Genomic DNA, 21,622 nt, shown 5'->3' on the forward strand with positions numbered 1-21,622 from the left:
ATCGATGGCGGGTGAGCGGGAGGCGGGAGGGGGAGGGGGGAGAGGGAGGGGGAGAGGGAGGGGGAGAGGGAGGGGGAGAGGGAGGGGGAGAGGGAGGGGGAGAGGGAGGGGGAGAGGGAGGGGGAGAGGGAGGGCGAGGGGGGAAGGGGGAAGTGACAGCATTCGAAGAGCTGTGCTGGTGCTGCTGTGAGCGCCGGTTGGGGACCAGATGGTGGTGGTTACGGGTCGAGGAGCTGATTCAACGAGGCGGCGGCTTCACCCGCGGACGTGGGCACGGTCGACGTGTCCACACGAACACGAACACGAACACGAACACTACCCGGGGGGGGGGGTTGGCCTCACGGCGTCCTGATGGGCTTCACAGACGTCCAGCCCGCCCTCCTTCCCTCCGCCCTCCAAGATTTGGTTATGACATACACACGTACACAAACACGGCCCCCCCTCCCGATAACCCACACGCACTCCGCCCCCAAAACACACACGCGCACACACACAAACACGCACACATACACACATACACACACAAACCGGCCAGCTCCGCCGCCGCCTCCTCGGGCTCCCTCACGCTGTGCCTCAGAGAGTCCGCAAAGCCGCGTGCGCTGTCGCGAATGACCTCCAGGGAGGGCAGCTCGTGATGCAGCGCCAGCAGCTCCCCCGCCGCCGCCGCCTCCGCCGCCGCCTGCCGCCGTTCCTCCTCCTCGCGCTCCCGCGCTGCCTGGGCGGGGTCATGCGGCGGAAGCACCACGCCCGGCGGTACGACGTGTACCGCAGTGTGCGTTGTGCTGGGCATGGCGGCAGCAACATCAACATCCGGGCCGACGGCGGCGGCGGCGGCGGCGGTCTCCCCCCCTGTGTGGGTGGCGGGCAGGACGCCGACAGCCTGTGTATGGAGCCCCGTGCAGGTGTGTACGAATGGGGGGAGGGAGGGAACATTTCTCCTTCACTTCACTACTACAACAGAAATCCAGTGCGCAATATGTTTGCCATATTTAATAGTTAATTGTTTTGTGGGGGCAGAGGGATGAAGAATACCAAGTACTGTACGACGGCGATGGCGGCGTCTTAAGTGTTTTGGGGAGGCGGGGCTGAGTGTCCCCTACTTTACATTCAAAGGGCAAAACACATAACGCTTGAAGAAAGGGTAGGCAAGGACAAGGAAAAATACAGCAGCAACACACACACATACATACATACATACACAAGCACACACACCTTCTCCACCTTTTCCACAAGCCCAACGACGGTGTCCCGTACATGCCGTACAGCGGAGCCCAAATGCGGCAGGTGCGGTATGTGATGCGTCTTGCCGCCATCACCACCATCACCACCACCACCACCATCACCACCACCACCGGCCGTTGCGGGGTCCCTGGCGTCCCCGGTTTAAGGGAGCGGGTAAATCCGGGGGACGGGGGGGCAGGGGGGCAGGGGGGCAGGGGGGCAGGGGGGCAGGGGGGCAGGGGGGCAGGGGGGCAGGGGGGCAGGGGGGCAGGGGGGGGCAGGGGGGCAGGGGGGCAGGGGGGCAGGGGGGCAGGGGGGGGCAGGGGGGCAGGGGGGCAGGGGCCGGCGGTGATTCACTATCGAGGGGCCACTGAGAGCGCGGAAAGGTGGACGAGGGAAAGGGGGAGAAAGGAGGAGAAGGGAGGGGGGAGGGGAAGGTACGGCTACACGGCTATGGTACGGCTGCGGTACGGCTACGACACTACCTGGACGCGGATTTCACCGCCGCCCCGTACTCCCCAGCTGCAGGTGATGAAGCGGGCTGCGGTGCGGCCGACTGGCCGCCAGCACTTCCCGCGGGTGCCAGCCGGTGGCGCGTATCAGATGCCTCCGCCAGCTGATCTTGTTGCGGTTGGTTTTGCTGCAGTTGCAGCTGCGGCGTGTTGGGGCCGACTGCGGCTGGATGTGGGTCGCCCATGTGCTCGACCTGCTCGTGCGCGTGGCGAGCTGTGTCGTGGCGAAGGGCCTCCGGCGACAGCTTGCCAGCCAGGACCAGGCCCTCCTGGATCTCGTTGTCGGGAATCAGGACCACCTGCAGCAGATGCGTTTACTTAGCGTTCGTTTATTGCCAGGGAAAATGATAGATTGCGTCAAAGTTCAAACTTGGCGAGTAATTCGGACTTTGGTGTTTGGCGCTGTAATGTGGAGCCGTGCTCGGGAAGCGGATGACAGAGGGAGTTCAGGAAAAAGACAAGCAGCCAGCAGGCTTTCACAATCTTTCGAGAAAGAACACTTTTGAGGAACGAGAAAAGATGTCCACATCGGACATGCATGTCGAGCGTGCTGATCATTCACGTCGTTTTCGGGTGACATCTGATTTGGTCAGGAGAGCGCGGCGCCTTGGAGGAAAAGGTACCCCTAGGTGCGAGTCAGGAGGCAAGCCCTGGCAGCAGGTCAGATATTATTATAGGTGCGCGGAGAACGCAGCTCCTCCTTGTTAGACCTTGGCGAGAAATACTTTCCTCTGTAGCTCGCCGCCTCAACCGAGGCTTTTTGTCCAACATGACCGTCCCGAAACTGCGCAGCACGGTGCTGGAGGTGCTGACATACCTTGTCGGGATCTGATGCCATTTGTTCCGTCATGGAAAAGCGCCTTAGGCTACCAAAGATTGTGCGGGAAGCGCCGCAGAGATGTCTGCCTTTGAGACGCAGAGCAATCTTTGAGAGTCTTTCGAAACTGCCGCAATCTAGGTTTAGATTCAGTAAGCAGCTCAGAAGTGAAGCCGGCCTATCAGTGTTTACCAGCGATGTCAAATATATTGGGACACCAGTATGAAATATTTTTAACAACCAGTATTTCAAGTAGATGCGAGTCATCTGCACAAACAACAGCGCAACGCTGTCGTCCTCGGCCAACATGAAACGACCCATGGGTCGGTCAAAGTGTCCTTACGAGTGCGCGTGCGACTAAGCTAAAATCCTGGCACCGAAACAAATTGCTAACGACCTCATGTCTAACATACTTCCCTTCATCAACAATGTTTCATCTAAAAACTCCTCCGAAAAAGGGCTTTGTTGCCTTCGCTTGACGCGCCAACCTGCCGCGGACCCACTATGGCGGGTTTCGGAGCCTCCCCCACCCGGCCCCCCGCTTAAGTGCGTCTGCGCCTCCGCCAATAACCGTTCCAATCAAGTGGCTGCCACCAGCCAGCCATTACCCGGACCTCCAATACCATGCAAGGATTGAGCCCTTGGTCTAGACAGGCGCAGTACAACAGTAATGCATGGGCCAGGGGGTGCCCCTGGGCTCCTTCTCCACGGGGCCCACTTGCAAGCCCGTGAATGGGGGATCACTGTTGACGTAGCTTCCCAGCCGGCTGGCCATCTTCCTTTAAACCCCCCCGTAGCCATCGTACAGCACGGCAAACACACACACTCACGCCACATCGTCTATAAATATGCGCTAAGCGCTCTGCCAGCAGCAGCAGCTGCAGCTGCCAGCCACTGCAAACAAGCGCGATCGAAGTATTAGGGGAGATCAGCTCCACTCCAACTAGGAACAACGCAACCCCGGAAACACATAACTCCTCTTCTGCCTCCTCCTCTTTCTCCTCCTCTTCCTCCTCCCACACCTCCTCCTCTCCCTCCCCCTCTTCCTCCTCCTCCTCTCCCTCTCCCTCTTCTTCCTCCTCCTCCTCCTCCTCCTCCTCCTCCTCCTTACACCCCCCCACAAGCCACAGCAGCTATATCAGCCGTGTCTACGGTGCTCACTCTGCAGCCATATGCATGCCGCCACAATGACGCAATAGCTCGGCGCCAGCCGTACAAAGCAACCGAACAGTGAAGGGCACACACGCAGAGCTTTGGCTGGGGGGTGACGGACATGACAGACGCCAGCTAGCGGCACCGTGTTGCCCACTGTTCTACACCCCCACCTGGCCCCGACGACGATTCATTAGGATGTAGCCGCGGGGCCCCTTCCACGACGGCCCCCCGGCTGAGTGCAGTTCAGGCTGGGTCAATTAAATAGGTAACCTAGCTTCCTTCTACGTGCACAAGCAACGTGTGAGCTTATTATTCACAAGTCACCTGTGTGAAATCGCAGACCGGCAATTCGTGTTCGAATCCCCCAATGGCGAGCCTAAACTACCAGTGTTGGGACTTCTTGACTTTCACATCTTTTGTCCCCCTCTGGCCATCCCATGGAACCGACGATGTTGTGCCGGCCAGCCAGCGCATTTCATCGAGCTCCACGCCAAGGGATGAAAGCAGGAAGCAGTAGAAGGTTTTCTACAGGTCCTGCGACAGGAGGAGGACCAGCACCAGCACCAGCACCAGCACCAGCACCAGCACCAGCACCAGCACCAGCACCAGCACCAGCACCAGCACCAGCACCAGCACCAGCACCAGCACCAGCACCAGCACCAGCACCAGCACCAGCACCAGCACCAGCACCAGCACCAGCACCAGCACCAGCACCAGCACCAGCACCAGCACCAGCACCAGCACCAGCACCAGCACCAGCACCAGCACCAGCACCAGCACCAGCACCAGCACCAGCACCAGCACCAGCACCAGCACCAGCACCAGCACCAGCACCAGCACCAGCACCAGCACCAGCACCAGCACCAGCACCAGCACCAGCACCAGCACCAGCACCAGCACCAGCACCAGCACCAGCACCAGCACCAGCACCAGCACCAGCACCAGCACCAGCACCAGCACCAGCACCAGCACCAGCACCAGCACCAGCACCAGCACCAGCACCAGCACCAGCACCAGCACCAGCACCAGCACCAGCACCAGCACCAGCACCAGCACCAGCACCAGCACCAGCACCAGCACCAGCACCAGCACCAGCACCAGCACCAGCACCAGCACCAGCACCAGCACCAGCACCAGCACCAGCACCAGCACCAGCACCAGCACCCACAACCCTTCAGTCGCCTGTTTCTAACCTCGCAGTCAGCACCCGCCGCAGCGCCCGCCCCTCCTTCTGCACCTGCAGCCTGTGTGGCAAGGAAAATAACACCATCTGTCTGTCTGTCCACTTTCCCGCACCCACGCAGGCCGCCGCCTGTAAGGAGCCGCGACCGCCGGCCCCACCGCCGCTGCTGGCGCTGTAGGCACATGAACTCGTGCCGTACCCGGTGACAGCCGCTGCTGGAACCCAGGAGATATCACCGGCAAGCCCTCCTTGCCGTACACACAGCCGCAGGCTAACGCTGCCTCGCTCATCCAGTACGGCACCTGGCGGTGGCGGCGGCAGCACGCCGCCGCTGCCGATATGGCCAGAAGATGCAGCTGCCTCCATCGCCGCCGCCGTCGGTTTGGCATGGCGGCCGTGGGCAGCTGAGTCCATGTGGCTGATGCGAGTAAACATATGTGTAAGGTTGTTGAGGCCGGCCCGGAAGGCACTGGCATGTTGGTGGCTAGCGTGCTGGGGGTTGCCGTTGTGGTTGCGATGCGGCTGCTGGACGGCTTGCAAAGGGCTGTCGGCGCCGCTGGCAACGGTGATGCCGTCAATGCCCGGAAGTATTCCCGGTCGACTGTCCCCGTACGCTGTGAACTCGCTGCCGTACGTGATTTCGCTCCCCGCCATGCTCTCACGCCCGTGCACCGGCGAAGAAGGGTGCTGCAGCGGCCAGGGTGCATCCCCGCCAAGTACTGCTGTGATCTCCACCGCCGAAGCCGTCGTCAAGCCGCCGGCGGCGGCGGAGGTGGCGGCAGCGGAATCCACACTGACCCCACCCTCAACGGCACCACCAGCCGCGGCGGCAGACTCCGCCCCGTCCCATGTCGTCAAGCCGGTGGCGGCGGCAGCGGCGCCGTCAGGCGCTACCGCCATCGGAGGTTGTCCCGACGGCCAGGACAGTCCGGAGAAGTACGGCACATTATGCTGCGCCGAAAGAATCTTTCCGCGGCGTGTCCGGTTGGCTACCTCCTGCAGTCGGGCCGGCCACATGTCAGGTGGTGACTGGACCTCCACCGGGCTGGTGGGGTTAGTGACGGCGCCACTGACGGCGCCACTGACGGCGCCCGCCATGCCGCCGAGGAAGGGGCATGGAGCGACATCTTGGTTGGCGGCGACGCCCAGCCGACTGAGGCGCGATGAAGTCGGGCTGGCGCCTCGGGGGCCGCTTCCGTGTCCAAATTCGGATGCTCTACTTCCGGCGCCGCTGCACGGCAAATGAGCGGCGCTACCGCCGACGCCGCCGCCGCCGCCGCGGTTCAGGAGCAGGTGCAGCGGGTGACGGGCGTCGCCGTCGCAAGGCGGCGGCACATGTTGGTGTAGAACAGCGTCAAAGGGCATCGACGCGCCTGGCGCCGCTGCCGCAGATGCGGCCGGTGGTTGTGGCGGTGGCGGTGGCGGTGGCGGGTGATACACCGCCTCCAGGCTGACATCAGTCGCCAGCCGGCAGGCGCTCCGTACGGCTGCCTCAGTGACCAGAAGCTGCGCGGAATCGGGCAGACCGGCAATCCAACAGACTGGTAAAAACACATTGTTGAACCATTTGTACGGCATTTGATGCTACGGCAGAAGGTAAGACAGCAATTTCCGTTGCCAAATTATGCTTGTCTTGCGTGTCTCGCTTGTCTCGCGTGTGCTCTCGGTGGGCGCCCCGCCAGCGCCCCCCTCGGGCATGTTCTTCCTCTTTTGCACAACTGACGTCTTTAACGGCAAGTTTATGCGACTTGGAACCCCCGGGTTTTAAACTCTAGCGACCGTTTGAAGCTAAAAAGAGGCGGGTCATAGAGCACGTGGCTTCTGCCTGCTGCCTGCTGCCTGCTGCATTTTTACGTTCTGTTTCGATGCGTTGAATCCTTCCCACGACCACCATCACCATCACCATCATCATCACCATCACCATCGTCATTATCATCATCATCAGCGCCAGTGTTTTTCTGCACATTCACACTCAAGACTTGCCTGGCCGCTCCAAGCCAACGAGGCCAGCGCTGTGACGCGGTCCACTGTACGGCAACGGTACTGCAACTTCCCCGTGGTTCCCACCAATGTAGCCTGAGGAGGCGCGACGGAGAGGGATGGACGTGGCAAGACAGATGATGTTGCTGGTAGTCAAAGTCAACATCGTATACCGCACGTCTAAGCACACAGCGAGTTTCGGGACGTGTAGTCATACATCTTCATGTGTCCCCTGCTGCTTTGGACATTCTCCCAGCTACGTCAATCCCCAGGAACAAATCTGCGCCGTGCCGTACTGTACGGCACGGTACTGGAATGTGTACTGCAACGAACATGTTTATACCGGCATAAGGCCCTAAGCGAGGGCTTCTTTCCACCCTTACCTGCACCCTCCCTACGTCGACCGCGCCCTTGAGCCGCAGGCCCCGGTATACCAGGCGGCCTGCGGCGGCGGCGGCGGCGGCGGCGGCGGCGGCGGTAGCGGTAGCGGTAGCGGTAGCGGTAGCGGTAGCGGTAGCGGTAGGGGCAGCGGTAGCGGTAGCGGTAGCCACATCCGTCATACCATTACCAGTGGCGGCGGCGGGAGCTCCGTACGACAAGGATGCCCCTGGCGCTGCGGACGCATCGGGCTCCGTTCCCCGCGACGCCTCCCGCCAGACCACCGGGGCGTCCAAACCGCCGCCACTGGCGCCGAGACTCCCCTGGGTGGGCCGTATGGGAGGTCCGCGCCTCGATATCCCCCGCATCGGTCCGTTCCGAGTGGGGCCTGCAGCTACCGGCGCGGTCAGCTCTGCGGCGGGTGCCTCTGATAAGAGCAGGCCTTCTACGACGCCGCCGCCGCCGCCGCCACCACCAGGGTGCTGGCTCCGGTTGTTGAGGTGGGGGTGTTTGTTGCGGCCATCGCTGACTCGACCATCCGCAGCTGCAGACGGAGCCAGCGACCTCATCATGGCTGTTATCACCGGCGTTGCCTCTGCTGTCGCCGGCTGTAGCAGCGACTTCGCAGTGCCATCATCATCAATTGCAGAGTCCTGCTGCTGCTGCTGTTGCAGTATTGGTTTGGCATCCGCGCTACCGCCGAGACTCAGAGGGTTTTGCTGCGGCGACGTGGGGGAGGGCGACCAGCCGTGGACTTCATACGTTGCTGCAGTGGTGGTGGTGGTGGTACAGGCCGCGGGTTCGATGGCCTGGTTCCTGCAGAGGTTTTCGGTGGCGCCGCCGCCGCCGCTGCCGCCGTCGCCAATGCGTGCGGCGGCAGCGTGGCCGCTGCTGTCGTACACATTCCCGGAGCGGCTCCCAGTGCTGGCAGGGCCGTCAGGTGACCTTCCCGAGGAGTTGTGGGGCAAAGCTGTGGGCTGATTATCCGGGCTGTCAATCTTATCCGGGGGCCGCGGACGAGCGCCCCATCCGGCGTCGCCTTTTGGGCTTTGTGAAGCCGCACGGCTGATGTTTTCCGCAGGCCCTGTACCGGCGGAGGCGACAGCGGCGGCTGAGGCCAACGCGCCGTCGCCAGTCGCTGACCCACCGGCGGATGGTACGACATATAATACATGTCTTATCAGCAGATTGGTGCTGTATCGGCGAGGCACAGGCCTCCGCCCGGCGGTGGCGGCGCCGGAGCAGTCAAGACGGCGCGGCGGCGATCCCAAAAGCGCAACCGACGCGGCCGGTTCTGCAGGCCCTATGCGGTATCCGTAGCCGCTGCCGCCGCGCACGCGGGCGCTGTTGTAGACGTCCCGGCGGCGCAGGGCCCCCAGCGCTAGGCTGCGGCGCCTAGCTCTGCCTCCGGACCCATACACGCCGCCTCCGCCTCCGCTGCGGCCGCCGCAGCCGCCGCTGGCGATGCGCGCGGTGCACGTGAAACTCCGTGCGCGACTTAGTGTGCCGCCAGCACGGGCACCGGCACCGGCACCGGCACCAGCACCGGCACCGGCACCGGCACCGGCACCGGCACCGGCACCGGCACCGGCACCGGCACCGGCACCGGCACCAGCACCAGCACCAGCATCGGCGCCATTTGTTGAGACGTTGTCACTGCGGCGGCGGGGTACCACGGGTGTCGGCGCCGCCAACACCGCCGCTAACGTCGCCGTCGCCGCCGTCTGAGGCGCCAGCAAAGCACAACTTCCCCACCGACTGCTCTCAACCTTCATCAGCGCCAACTGAGATCCGCTGATGGGAAATCGACCATAGACATGGTCGTGACGGAGGCCACTGAAGGTCGTTAGAAATGATAGCCGCCTGCCGGCAGCGGCAGCGGCGGTGCCGCCACCGTCACAGCTCGTGACGTGAACGAATTTCCTCGATGACGGACGCCCTTGATGACAATGCCCTGGTTCACCGGGCAGCTCGCGGTCGCGTCTGGGGGCTCGCAGCTGGATCCAGCTGCTGCTGCCATCGCCGCCATCGCCGCTAAAGCTGTCTATTCCGCCACTTGCCTCATTGCCCTCTCCGCCGCCGCCGACTGGCGCCCAGGCCTCCCACTGGGCCGTGGGGTCCAAGTTCCTCGAGGCGCTTTCAGCCGTAGCCTGAGCCACGGCGCGGTCCGCAGTAGAAGCATCAATCTCATTACAAACAGCGGCAGTAGCAGCAGTAGCAACAGCAGACGATCCGGCTGCTTCCTGCGGCCGAGCCATGAAATGTAAATCGCCGCCCTTGCTCCTAGGCCTTTGTACGGCGAAAACTGCTCCAACAGATGCGGTGGCGCCGTCGGCAGCGCCACCGTACGTGCAGGCCGACTCCGCCGTCAGCGTCGGCAAGCGGTCGTTCTTGGCCTGCGCGCCCTTCCTCTTGTTACTGCTGTCGACGGCCTTTACTTTGAAGAACACCCCGCGTGCCGCCGCTGCCGCCGCCATCACCGCCGCCTCGTCAGCCGCCATTGGGATGCGGCCCGGACAAGTTCCTGACACGCCGCAGTTGGTCGTGTAGCTTCCCTCCCCCTGCCCCTCCCTTGAGCCAGTGGCAGCGGCGCTGTCGGCCACGGCGGCGGAAGCAGCGGAGGCGACACTGCTGACGCAGGCAGCGGGGAGCGGAGTTCCTGCGATGGTGGAAGCAGCGGCGGCGGCAGTAGCTGTGGCTGTAGTGGCGGCTCTAAGGGGCTCCTCCAATGGTACAGTGGATGGCATCTCTGGAATGAGCGCGGCGGGGCCAGGTCCCGGTGCTGTGACCCGTGGGACCATGAAGTGATGGGGCAAGTACGGCAGATAGTGCTGTTCCGGCTGTTGTTGTTGTTGCTGCTGCAGTTCGTGGCGGCGACGCAGAGCACTCCACCGCCACATACCCGCGCCACGAACCGCAACCGCTCGGCGGCCGATCCTGCCAGAAAGCTGCCAGCTGACTCCGCCGCCGCCGCCGCCGCCGCCGGTGGCTGCAGCGGCGGCTCTGATGTTATAGAAACCTGCATCCGAGCAGCCGCCGCTGCCGCTGCCGCCGCCGCCGGCGCCACCAGGTCCTCCGTCGCCGCTGAAATCAGACTGCCGCCACGGACGCCGGCTGCCGAAGCGCCAAGTGGCATCAGTTACGGCCTTACGCGCTAACGAGCCAAGGGCGGAGCTGGCGGGTGCTGTGGCAGTGCCGCTGCTGGTACGGGAGGTGGCAGAGGTGGCCGCCAGCCCCAGGCTGCCATTCCGGACACCGTCGCGTCGGGGCCCCAGGGTCTCCGACCCGCCGACATTCTCGCCGCAGGTTCCGCTGCTGCAACTGTTGGGTTGGCCCGCGCGCACCGCACCAAACTCATGCTCCAAAAGCTCCAACGGCCTGAACGTTGTGATTGCGATGACATGTTGATGGCGAGTGTCATAACGCGTGAAGAGTGTGTGAGAACATTTGTGGTTGGCTGGACACGGCAAGTGCGTGCATTTGCTTGCCTACGTCAAGCCAGTCTTATGGATTGTCATGTACATGTACATGACAGACATATTTAGATATATACACTCACACTACAGCACTTCTGCCGTAATGTGGTTGTGTATGTGTGTATGTGTGTATGTGTGTATGTGTGTATGTGTGTATGTGTGTATGTGTGTATGTGTGTATGTGTGTATGTGTGTATGTGTGTATGTGTGTATGTGTGTATGTGTGTATGTGTGTATGTGTGTATGTGTGTATGTGTGTATGTGTGTATGTGTGTATGTGTGTATGTGTGTATGTGTGTATGTGTGTATGTGTGTATGTGTGTATGTGTGTATGTGTGTATACACCTGCGTTGCCCGCCTAAGGTGTAATGGGCCCAAGGGCCAGAGCTGAAGGCTGTCCAAAACGCAAAAGGAAAAGAATGAACCAATCGCTCAAAAAGGAACATTATATCGAGCTAATTGAACTATTCAGTCCGTCATGCCGTACCAGCGCGCCTACTTGGTATCTGAGACCCTCCACAGCCGGACACTGTGGATCAGGTTCGCCAACTTCAGCTGCTGGTCAGCCGCTACCTACCTACCTACAATCTGATACACTTGAAACCCGACGTGCGAAACCGCCCCCCCGTGTGCTATGTATATAAGCTATAATGATAATTCTTACGGTCACCCTCAAGCACCACCCACCACGGTAGCTCCAACTTTGCCGCCTGGCAGTCTAATGCCCACAGCACCAGCGCTGCAGCGTCTGCACAGACTCCCAATGCCACCACACCGGTGCTGCGCTGCACCCTGGAGCCGCCCTCGTGCACCAGCGTCACTCCGCGTCGAGCTGCCAAATTGCGGCAACAGCCCATCATCAGCTCCATGCTTTGATCGAACACGTCGCAGTTCCAAGCGGCCAGTATAGAGGAGCCTGGCGCACGGAGCTCCGAAACCGCCACCATGGACTCCAGAGGTGCACTTAATGTACCTATGTATAAGGATTAATATACCAATCATTATTCGCTATAGTCTAGGCGGTCAGGATATGAGATTTTCACTCTCGAGACCCGGGTTCGAGTCCCGGAAGCGAAAAAAATTATACGCATATTTAGACCCTTATGCTTATGCCCCGTTCTACCCTTCTTCCATGCGCCCATGGAGGCGTACTGGTTCTATCCTGAGATATTTCCTTGGCACCTCACATATATACACACGCAAGCACGGCATCTGCAGGGCATGTACACGCGGAACGGCACCCAAAGACGGGGCGTCAATCCAGGGTAACGGTATCCGACAAAAAGCGCCGGATGGTTGGGTGGGTTGGAAGTTTGTACGACACACATGTGACAGTCCTGCATTGCGGGCAGCCTCGGCTGCGGTTTCGCCTTGCCGGAGTGGCATTATTGATTTACTATGAAGATTGTCTGTTGCCCCGACCCACCCAAAGCGACGCAAGCTCCAGCACGGCTTAGCGGCGGTTGCAGTGCCGCCCGAATGGCCAGAAAGGCCCTGGGGCCCCCCACCAGTTGGAACAACGGCGTTCCAAAACTCCCCTCGCTTTCCATCGCTGAGGACCTCGCCGCTGGTGCTGGTGCTGGTGCTACTGCTGATACCGCCGTGGCTGTAGCTTCCGCCACCGCCACCGCCGGAGAGACGGCTCGCGGTTGCTTCTGCCGCTGGTGCTGCTGGTGGTGGACGTGCATGGGCGTACATATCTGCAGCGCTGACGCCTTGAAAGGAGATTCACATCGACCGGAGCTGACCAACCCCACATCCACCGCCGAGCCATTGCCAGGGCTGTAGTTGTTGCTGCTGCCGCCGCCGCCGCCGCCGCTGCTGTCTGCAACCATTCCACCGCCGCCATAGCTGCCGCCCCTTGCAGTGCCTTTCCAGCTGTAACCAGCTACATCCTCACCCCCGGCCAGCTCCAATGCCTCACCCACCGCTATCGATTCGGGCAAGTCAAGCACCGATAGCAGTGCCGCCGGCGCTGGTGCTGGTGCTTGTGGTGGTTGTCGTGGTGCTGATGGCGGCCCTGATGTACATACCAGACCCAGATCTTCCGCAACCGCTACCTGCTTGGGACTTGCTACTGCTATTGCTGCTGCTGCTGCTGCTGCTGCTGCTGCTGCTCCTGTTTCAGCAGTTGCCGCTGCCGCTGCCGGCGCTATGGGCGGCGGCGACTGTGGCAGCAGCGGCGGCGGCGGCAGCCCGGGTCTGCGATAGCTTTTATCAGCGGGGAGGCAGTAATGCCCCAGGTAAAGCGCAAGACCGCTTTCGGAGTGCAGCAACTGACCAGCCGCCGCAAGACGTCTCCGGGTGATGTCACTTAGGATGATAGCACCGCCATGGCCGGTGTTGGAGATCGCACGTGCAACGGACATTGCCAGTCCTGGAGAAAAGGACGTGGGTGTACGGGGTGTACGGAACGTATGAAACGTACGGAATGTACGGAGCTCAGGTAGGTGTTAGCAAGCTGGGTATCTGTATTGTAGTAAAAGGCAGGTGGGCCAGATGGGAGGGCAGGGGACAGGACGAGGGAGCGGGGATGCTTGCGGTGCGTAGATGCCTGGGTCGGTCTTGTGGCGGTGAGGCCGGCTAAGCAGGGCGTGGAAACAGTGCGCCACAACAGGGCCGGCAAAACAGGCGGCGAGGGGTGGACATAAAACAAGACAAGGAAAGGAGGTGATGTTTGCAACGTAGCGTTGCCGGTAACGTTATGCAAGTGACAAAGGAAGACACGCTGGTGCGCCAGGGTGGGTGTGCGACATACAGCATTAGAGGTGCATGTGGGGCCGGGTGCCGCTTCCCCCCTCACCCCCGTAGATGACTCTTCCAGACGCTCGATTAGGCCTCAGCTCCACACCATGAGACCCCTCAGCTCCAAGACTCTCCTCCCCCACGCAGTGGAGCCCCAGACGCAGCCTCAGGCCTCGGTACACACAGACCGCACCCGGCGCACTCGAGGTGCAGGGACGGAACTGCGACAGCACATGGCCGCGGAAGTCTCGCGGACCGGGCACGCGAGCGGCACCACCACCAGGCCGGCCGCCGCCAGCACCGCCGCCAGCAGCATGGCGTCGTCCAGCAGCAGCGGTAGCGGCTGCGTTGGCGGCCAAGATAGCGGCAGCGTCGTAATCGTTGGTATGCAATTGATGAAGGGGACACGATAGATGGCCGATACCTCCACTGGCTGAACTCTCTATCGAGTAGCGCCCGGAGAAACGCGCCGAGGCTGCGGCATCGGTCCCGTCACGGCCTCCGTACTTGGGGTCTGTAGGGTTGCCGTAAAAGACCGACGTCCCGAAAGCGCCGTGGTTGCCGCCACTGCGCCGTTCGCTTTTGCCGCTAGCTGCACCTGCGCCTCCATCGCTGAATCCTCGCCCCCTGCCTGCCGCCGCCGTAGGTTCGGATCTATAGGACGGCAAAGCCAGCATTGGGCATCCTGATGATGCTGCATGCTCTCTGGGAGGCATGGGAGCCTGGGTTGGTCGCCGCTGAAGCTTGCTGTACGTGCCCTGGAGCTTTTCGTCCGCTGCCCCGGCCGATGTTCCCTCAGCCGACGAGGCGGCTGTGGCAGGGATGGCATCCTGGCGGGCCGGCTCCGATAGGTCTGTGTCGCCTTCCGCGTCTAGAAACCGGAGACACAACACAAGGCATTTCGGGCATTAGGGGCGCCGAAGGTGGCGAAAGGGAGTTGTCTAGTCAGGTCAGCCACACGTGGCACATGCTCGCATCCTGAGTCGTATGATTCGATGAAGGCGATTCTGTCCGCAGGCGCCCTTTACATAGGATGCCATTTACCAGTTGAGAGAATTCTTAAGGTATTTGCCAAGCGGCTTGATGCACGGTGGGAGTGCCCGAATACCTTGGGTGAACCCCGCGTTTTCCCCAGGGATTACCGGAGTCAAGGCTTGTCGCTATATGAACTGGATGGGAGCGGCCCCGCCTAGGGGTGCGCGTCTCGATTGGTTGGAGCACACTAAAATGACCATGCCCCAGCGACTACATCATGTGCTCATGCGTTTCCGGTTAGGTTGTTGGGAGTTAGAGTTTAATAGGCCTAATGGGCGTGAGCGCACCGCGCGTACCTGCAGGCTTTGTGACTGTGGAACGGTTGAAGATGAGTTGCATGTTTTCGATGAATGTCCCGCTTACAAGAGCATACGGGCTAAGTATGATGGTGATCTAGTCTTTAAGGGGCGCAGCATGCACACCATTATGACTGAGGCGCCACCCCTGGCATTGGCCAGGTACCTCTCGGAAATTTGGGAGGCCAGGCACGTCGCGCTGAGGCGCTTCGCCCTGAAGCGGACGAGGGAGAATGATGATGACCTCCCGCGTACCCACATCAATACCAATATAACGTCCATGGACCCCTCGGCTTTTACGGACACACCCGCACTTGCGTGCGGAACTTGTAGCTTGTAACACAGGATGCCCTCCCCGCACACTCACCAGACTCTGGGACGCTGGCAGCTGCCGTACCGCCCCGGGTAGTAATGCAAGTCCCCAGGCCGCTGCCGCTAGGCCCATCTGTTACATACGGCGGAAAGGGTGACGTACCGTGCAGCGTGACCGCGGCGGTGGCGGCGACGCCGGCGGCGGCGGCGCTGCCGCTGCGACTGGCGGTGCAGACATCTTCAACATCCCGGTCATCCACTGCAACGACTCGTGAGGAGAAGAGTTTGAATAGTGGCCACGGGGCTACGATTGCAGCGGCGGAGGCGTGCGACGCGGCGGTGACGGCAGAAGCAGCGGCGGCGGCAGCTGCTGCCGATTGGATAATCCTATTGCTTGGCGTCAGCGTTGCCGCGGAAGCGCCATCCATGCGCCCCGCTGTGCGGATGCTCACCGTCAGCCGTCGTGCAAGTGCGCCAATGTCGCCAATCGACGCCGCTGCCGCCGCCGTCGCCACCGCCGGCGACGGCTGCAGGTCCGGAGGAGAACTGACGGATTGGCTCAGTACGACTGGCAGTTCCCGTGCTGTCCCAGCTAGCGCCGCGGGTGCAGCCATAAGGCCTGGAGGAGGTCGACCCCCGGATATAGACGGGGAGGAGACAGCCGCGTCGCGAACTGAAAGAAAGCGCAGACGTGATGATGAGATTCCTCGAGGCGGGGAGCAAGGGCTAAAAGTGGAACTGGCAGGCTCGCAAGGTGTACTTGTTGTCGGGACAGGTCCGCCGGATTGAGGGCGATTACCCTCTGCTCCCGAAAAAGGGTGGCACTGCGGCTGCTGCGGCTGCTGCGGCTGCTGCGGCTGGTGCGGCTGCTGCGGCCGCTGCGGCTGCTGACGGCCGTATTCGTCGTGATATTGCGGATCCTGGTACGGATGTAGGCGCCTCGCCGACTGATGGAGTGCACCGCCCACCTCGCTGACGATGCGCCGCCGGCAACGGCACTGGCAATGCTCGCCGCAGCCACCCGCGCCGCCGCCGCCGGAGCATTGCTGTGCGCAGGGCGCAGGCGCCGCCACGCCTGCCCCGCCGCGGCCGCCTCCGCCACAGCCTCTCGGCGCCGCAAGTGGCGAAGACCCTGACGCGAACCGCCGAGGGACAATGTCCACATCGTAGGGATGGCCCCCGCTCACCTCCGGGACCAGTAGAACACCACTGCCGCCGCCGTCGCTGTCGCCGTCGCCTCCTTGTGCCTGTCCGAACGCGCCGCCCGCTGACCTCCCCTCAGGCACCTGCTGCTGCTGCTGCTGCTGCTCCTCCTGCTGCTGCTGCTGAGCCAGCGGCGCCGCCTTGACCCAGCTGGGAAGCTGGCTTGCAGCCGTATCGCCCCAAAAGCCAGTACGGCCTCCCGGCAGCCTGGGAGCCACGTACAGCTCCGCGGCATGTGGCTGCTGAAGCAGCTGGCGCGGCCAGGGCAGAGACAGGAGGGCCTCTTGTAGCTGGACGGCGAAGGCGAGTGCATCAGCAGGGGTGCTGTGGGACCGAGCAAAGGGGGTTACAGATGCAGCGGTGAAGGATGGCAGTAGGATACGAGAAATGATGGCATTGCCGCCTTCAACTTGAGTTTGGACCAGCCGGCGGCCGGCGACCGGTAGTGGTCAGCAGCCCGCTAACATACCTGAACGCGCAAATGAAGGCGTCGCCCTCGGTTGCGGATTCGTATCTGCCGAACACCACCAGGCGGGACGGGCCGGGCAAAGAGGACGGCGACGGGATTGGGGCGAGGGCAGGTACAGGGGACGAGTCCGGATGGGTACGGCAAGAACTCCGAAGGCACGAGGGCCGCGGAGAGCAGAAAGAAGGGTATAGGACAGTAGCTGCGATGCTATTGAATTATCGCCGCACTTCAACCTCGTGGAGGCAAAGGTAATAAAGGGAGCTGTAGGAGGTCTACAGAACCGCTTGACGGCAATCAATGACACGGCGCCGCAGGGCATTCGGCAAGTAAGGATGTATGCAGAGCACGGTGGTTCCTCTCAAAGGCGCGGCACAGTGACCCGGAATGCTATTGCAGCAGCCATGCCAAGGAGGAGAAGCCCTGCTGCCCCGAATCACAACAAGCACGTTGGATTTGAACTTATGAGTACCTAAAGAAAATTCATTACGGAGATGGTGCGGATAGCTTCTATGCTTCTTCCTCCCCGGCAACCTACCCTTGGTGCAGCAGCAGCAGCTTCCGAATCGCGTGCGCGTGTAGTCTGATGCTGGAGTCCATCACGACAGCGGGCAGATCCTCCCACAAGGTAGTGGAGCCCTGGTGGGGGGGAGGTAGGGACAGAGGTAGGGGCGGAGGTAGGGCAGTTGCGGGAAAGGCGCTAATGGCTATGATAACGGAAAAGGCGGATTTAGGCCGAGCCGAAACAAGATTAAAAAAACGTGTAAAGGTGTTGTTGTTGATGTTGTTGTTGTCGGGGCCCCTTCCACCAATCCCGGGGAGCTTCGAGATCTCCGCCGACAATGCCGCCATTTCCTCCACACACCTCTATGTCACTGAGCAGGATAGTCAAGTCAGGCGACGGCGCTGGCGGCGCTACAGAGCCGATCCATATGACGCGCTGGTCCCAGCCGTGTCGGATACACTTGGCCAGCAGGTTCGACACGGGGAGGCCTGCAATAAGCCCCACGAAGCCGCCCAGCAGCGCAACTGCCGCCAGGGCCCAGCCTGCAAGCCGCACCCTCCCACTTGCAGCCGCCCCCACTGCGTCCTGCGGTCCCCACACTCTCGCTCCGGGGAGCTTCCCAAGGCGGAGGAGAATTGGGTGGAGGGGAAGGGAGGGGAGGGGAGGGCGGAAGGCCATCAAAATGAATAAAATGCGGCACGCGTCCATGTGTGGAAGCGCAGAATGAGGCAGTCCACGGGAGATGATCAGGAGGCTAGGAGACGCGGGGGCGTGTCGTTGTTATTTGCTGCATCGCGTCGAGGCGAGGACCCTTGAGGGGTTTGGGTGCGGTTTTAGGGTTTAGGGTTTTAGGGTTTAGGGTTTAGAAAGGGTCCTCCTGGACGGAGGGCGAGGTGCAGGTGGGAGGAGGAGCTGGTGGCGCTGGAAGCGAGTCGGAGTGGCGTCCGTTGTTGTACGATTGGGTGGCCCAGCGAAGCTGTACGGAAGAGCAGCCAACACTGCTGCTGGGTCGACTTGCCATGCCAAGCCCGCGTCGTGCAAACCCGCATCCACATTCCCCTTTATGAGGCCCCGGAACTGCTTGACCAACCATGTTTTCGGCGGGCGGTTCTGGTAGCCGCGTCCACGTCCTCAGACTACGAGCATACGCCACAAAGTTGGCTAAGGCGGACTCAGTGTTCGGAGCGAAGGCCGCGGTGACGGCGTCCTGGGCGGCACGGAGTAGCGCCTGGACCCGCGAGGCGTCCACCTCCGCCGCGGCGGTCCCCAATTTGGCGGCGGCGTCCACTTCCCGGAGATAGGCCTCCGTCAAAGTCCGCAGCGCCCCCAGGTAGGATGATGCCCCCGGAACGGCGAGGGGCAGTGCGAAGTTGCGGAATGACATAACACTGCCGTACGCCGTCAGGGCGGCGGCTGTATCGCTGCGGTGATAACCAGCAGCGACCCAGTCTTCCAGCGACAGGTGCGAGTAGCGGAACGGATCCATGGCTGCGCGTAAGCGGGATGTGACAGACAGACAGACAGACAGACACACAAACAGACAGACAGACAGACAGACAGACAGACAGGCACATCGGGCGCAGGCAACGTCAGATGAGGCGGGCAGATTGACGGACGTAATAGCCCCCGAGATGTGGCGGATCACCGCGCTGAATGAATAAGTGACTACTTGACTCGCCTAATACCAAATTGAGATAAGTCCTAGGGGAGCGGAACATCCGGCAAATCGACGACTGCATCCGCGCACCCGCACATCGGCTCGATCCTAAGAGGAGGTAAAATCGCAGTGCAGCGGAACTGAGTAATGAGCCCTTTTCAGCCAGTTTCTATCTGCAGGCCCTCATTAATGTTTTAACTTCGCTACACAGCTATTCTTGTACCTAATCGCTTCCGTCGGCTCTAAGAATCCGCCGTACCTGTCCCAGGGTTCAACACGTCCCGCATGGCCTGCTCGCGTGTCAAAGACGAAGTGAACATCGCATACAGTGCCAGCTGCCGTGCCACTGCCGACGGCGCAGTGCGCGCCGCCAGCACCGCTGCCGCCGGGACCCAAACGAACTGTGCGCGGTTTACCAACAGTGTCGCTGGCGGTACGGCCGCACCGCCGCCAGCGCTTGCCGACGCCGCCGCCGCAGACTGCTGACCCGCGGGGATCGCCTCCGCAAAGGGACACGTCAGAGGCTGACAAGGAACCAGTGTGTCTGTGGAGAGGCGCCAGGTGGCGGCGCTGCCGGGAAGTGGTACGGCACCCAGCCGGCCGTACAGCGGCGGCGGCAGCGGCGCCGCAGCCGCAGCCACGGCCAGGGCTTTCAGCACAGATAGCCCTGGTGCGAAGGCAAACGCACAGCGGCCGGCAAGGAACTGCACCAAGTGGCCATCGCTGCTGCTCCTGCTGCTGCCGCCGTCTGATTCTGGTGGCGGCGTGGCGTTGCGCAGCGCTGCCATAATCCGCAACGCCTCTTGCATGGCGGCACCGGCTATCCAGGGCCGCAGGTCCCAGTCTTGCTTGAACCAAACGCCCTGGCGCGGTCCGGCGGTTTGCACCAGGGAGACCCACACGTCCAGCAGTAGCGGCATCAGGTCGTCTACGAAAGCCGCGGCGCGGGTGGCGTTTCCCTGCTGCTGCTGCTGCTGCTGCTGCAGCATTAGCGGCGTCGGCGTCAGACGCTGTAGTGCGGGATACGAAGAATACGACACCAGGCACAAGCCGTAGTCGGGCGCACCATCGCCATCCAAGTCCTGTTCCGCACAAGTAGAGGAAGCGTTTGGGAGGGAGTTCAAACTTAGGGCTTAAGGACTGGTGTCAAAACAGTGGATCGCAAATACGGCCAGGAAGCACTGTACCCGTACCAATTGCACTTGAGAACGTGGGAGAGCGTGCATAATGAAGGGATTCATCAATTGACGGCTGCCAAGTTAGGCAACTAGAGACTCACGGTGAGGGCCTACACGCCTCAACTGACGCCCAACTCATGTCGATAGATGCACATCAGGACAGGAGGTGTAAATTGTAGGACCGCGGTGACAGCAACAGCAGCAGCTGCAGCAGCAGCAGCAGCTGGGAATCTCCCGAACTGAAGGTGTTTTTCTAGGCGGAGGACGTACCTTCCTGTACGACATTTAAAAAGACCCCACCTTTCCTGTCAGGCGCGTTGCAGCCTCCAGCAGCTGGGGCCACGTCTGCGGCGGCAATACGCCGTACGAATCCAGTATCGCGCGATTGTAGTACAGAAGGTTTGCACTGATCCCCAGCGGCAGCGCCATGGCGCGGCCGCCCATCCGGTACAGGCTGTACTCGTACGGCGGCAGCAGGTCGCTCCATTGTACGGCGCTATCCTGACGTACTAGGCTCGTCAGATCCTGGCCTAGCCCCATGGTGAATACCGCGCCGACCTCCTCGCCGGCGACCACCCAGGCGTCCAGCGGGGCTTGATGTTGTGGTGTCGTCGACGGTGTTGACGGCAGCCCCGGCGGCGGTCGTGACAAGCCCGCAGGAGCTGCAGCTGGGACACCCGCAGAGGGGTGCTGCTCCTGCGGTTGCGGCTGCGGCTGCTGTTCTTGTTGTTCTTGCTGTTGTCGCTGCTGTTGTTGCAAGTGCCGGCGTCGGCTGCCGAGGTCATTGCCGCTGTTGTCGTCCACGCCAGCGCTCTCACTGCTGGCGGTGATACTGCCGCTATCGCCACCGCCGCCACCAGCGGGCCGGCCTGCGTTACTGGCACCGCCCAGGCCATCATATTCGATGGGCCCCGGATTGTAGAATTGTGACTGCAGCGAGGAGAGAGGGGTCGGGGGAGAACGGCAGAAAACCATCATTCGGAGGAGCAAGCGTTCCAAAAGAACTGCCCTCAGCTCGCTCCTGAATCCACACACAAATGCGCGGAAGAGTTTTTTCCACACTGACATAAATGAACATCAATTTTCCAGAAGCTCTAGCACACGTGCTCAGGCACGCAAGCCGGTGTGATGGTCATGCTAACTGTGCAGTGGGCCACACGGCCTCAACTCGCACGTGTCTAGCTCCGCAGTGTAAGTGCGTGGGGGCATGGCTGCTGGCTGCTGTGCTTAGCGTGAGCACGCCACTCAGAGGTCCATTTACGGTGCCCTGCCTAGAATCCCAACTGCCCACAACGACCACACAGACGACCGCCAAATATCAGACACCGATGGTGGTGATGGGTACAACAATGGCGACTAGCTGGGGGAGGGGGAGGAGGGACGGTCTCACGGTTGCGGTGAAACCCGCACGCGGTGGCTCTGATGTCCCAGACATGGCGCGGGCCGAGCCTGTCCCCCATGCTCCTACACACGCGCCACCACGGCTGACCATTTTCAGGCGCA

General features: G+C 61.8%; 2 protein-coding genes across 2 annotated transcripts in view; both read right to left on the reverse strand.

Annotated features, from left to right (window-relative positions):
- Nucleotides 1–2,571, reverse strand: part of VOLCADRAFT_98307 (uncharacterized protein) — a gene marked incomplete at both ends in the record, with an annotated part of 7,054 nt that extends 4,483 nt beyond the window's left edge. The window contains 4 exons of the mRNA XM_002957207.1: nucleotides 529–880; nucleotides 1,213–1,369; nucleotides 1,707–2,032; nucleotides 2,551–2,571. Of these exons, the coding sequence (XP_002957253.1) occupies nucleotides 529–880; nucleotides 1,213–1,369; nucleotides 1,707–2,032; nucleotides 2,551–2,571 (856 nt within the window). The remainder of the gene's footprint in view (nucleotides 1–528; nucleotides 881–1,212; nucleotides 1,370–1,706; nucleotides 2,033–2,550) is intronic.
- Nucleotides 2,572–4,230: 1,659 nt separating this feature from the next.
- VOLCADRAFT_119642 (uncharacterized protein) lies at nucleotides 4,231–21,049 on the reverse strand (the record flags this gene model as incomplete). The annotated part of the gene is made up of 15 exons (XM_002957208.1): nucleotides 4,231–4,887; nucleotides 5,006–6,394; nucleotides 7,252–10,624; nucleotides 11,410–11,695; nucleotides 12,149–12,874; nucleotides 13,004–13,099; nucleotides 13,526–13,810; nucleotides 15,166–15,243; nucleotides 15,274–16,637; nucleotides 17,318–17,418; nucleotides 17,645–17,899; nucleotides 18,375–18,491; nucleotides 18,534–18,772; nucleotides 19,201–20,023; nucleotides 20,420–21,049. Coding segments are annotated over 15 exons (10,419 nt in total), but the record flags the coding sequence as incomplete, so codon positions are not given.
- Nucleotides 21,050–21,622: the final 573 nt, after the last annotated feature.

Source organism: Volvox carteri (assembly GCF_000143455.1).
Source record: "Volvox carteri f. nagariensis unplaced genomic scaffold VOLCAscaffold_70, whole genome shotgun sequence".
Taxonomy (NCBI): domain Eukaryota; kingdom Viridiplantae; phylum Chlorophyta; class Chlorophyceae; order Chlamydomonadales; family Volvocaceae; genus Volvox; species Volvox carteri.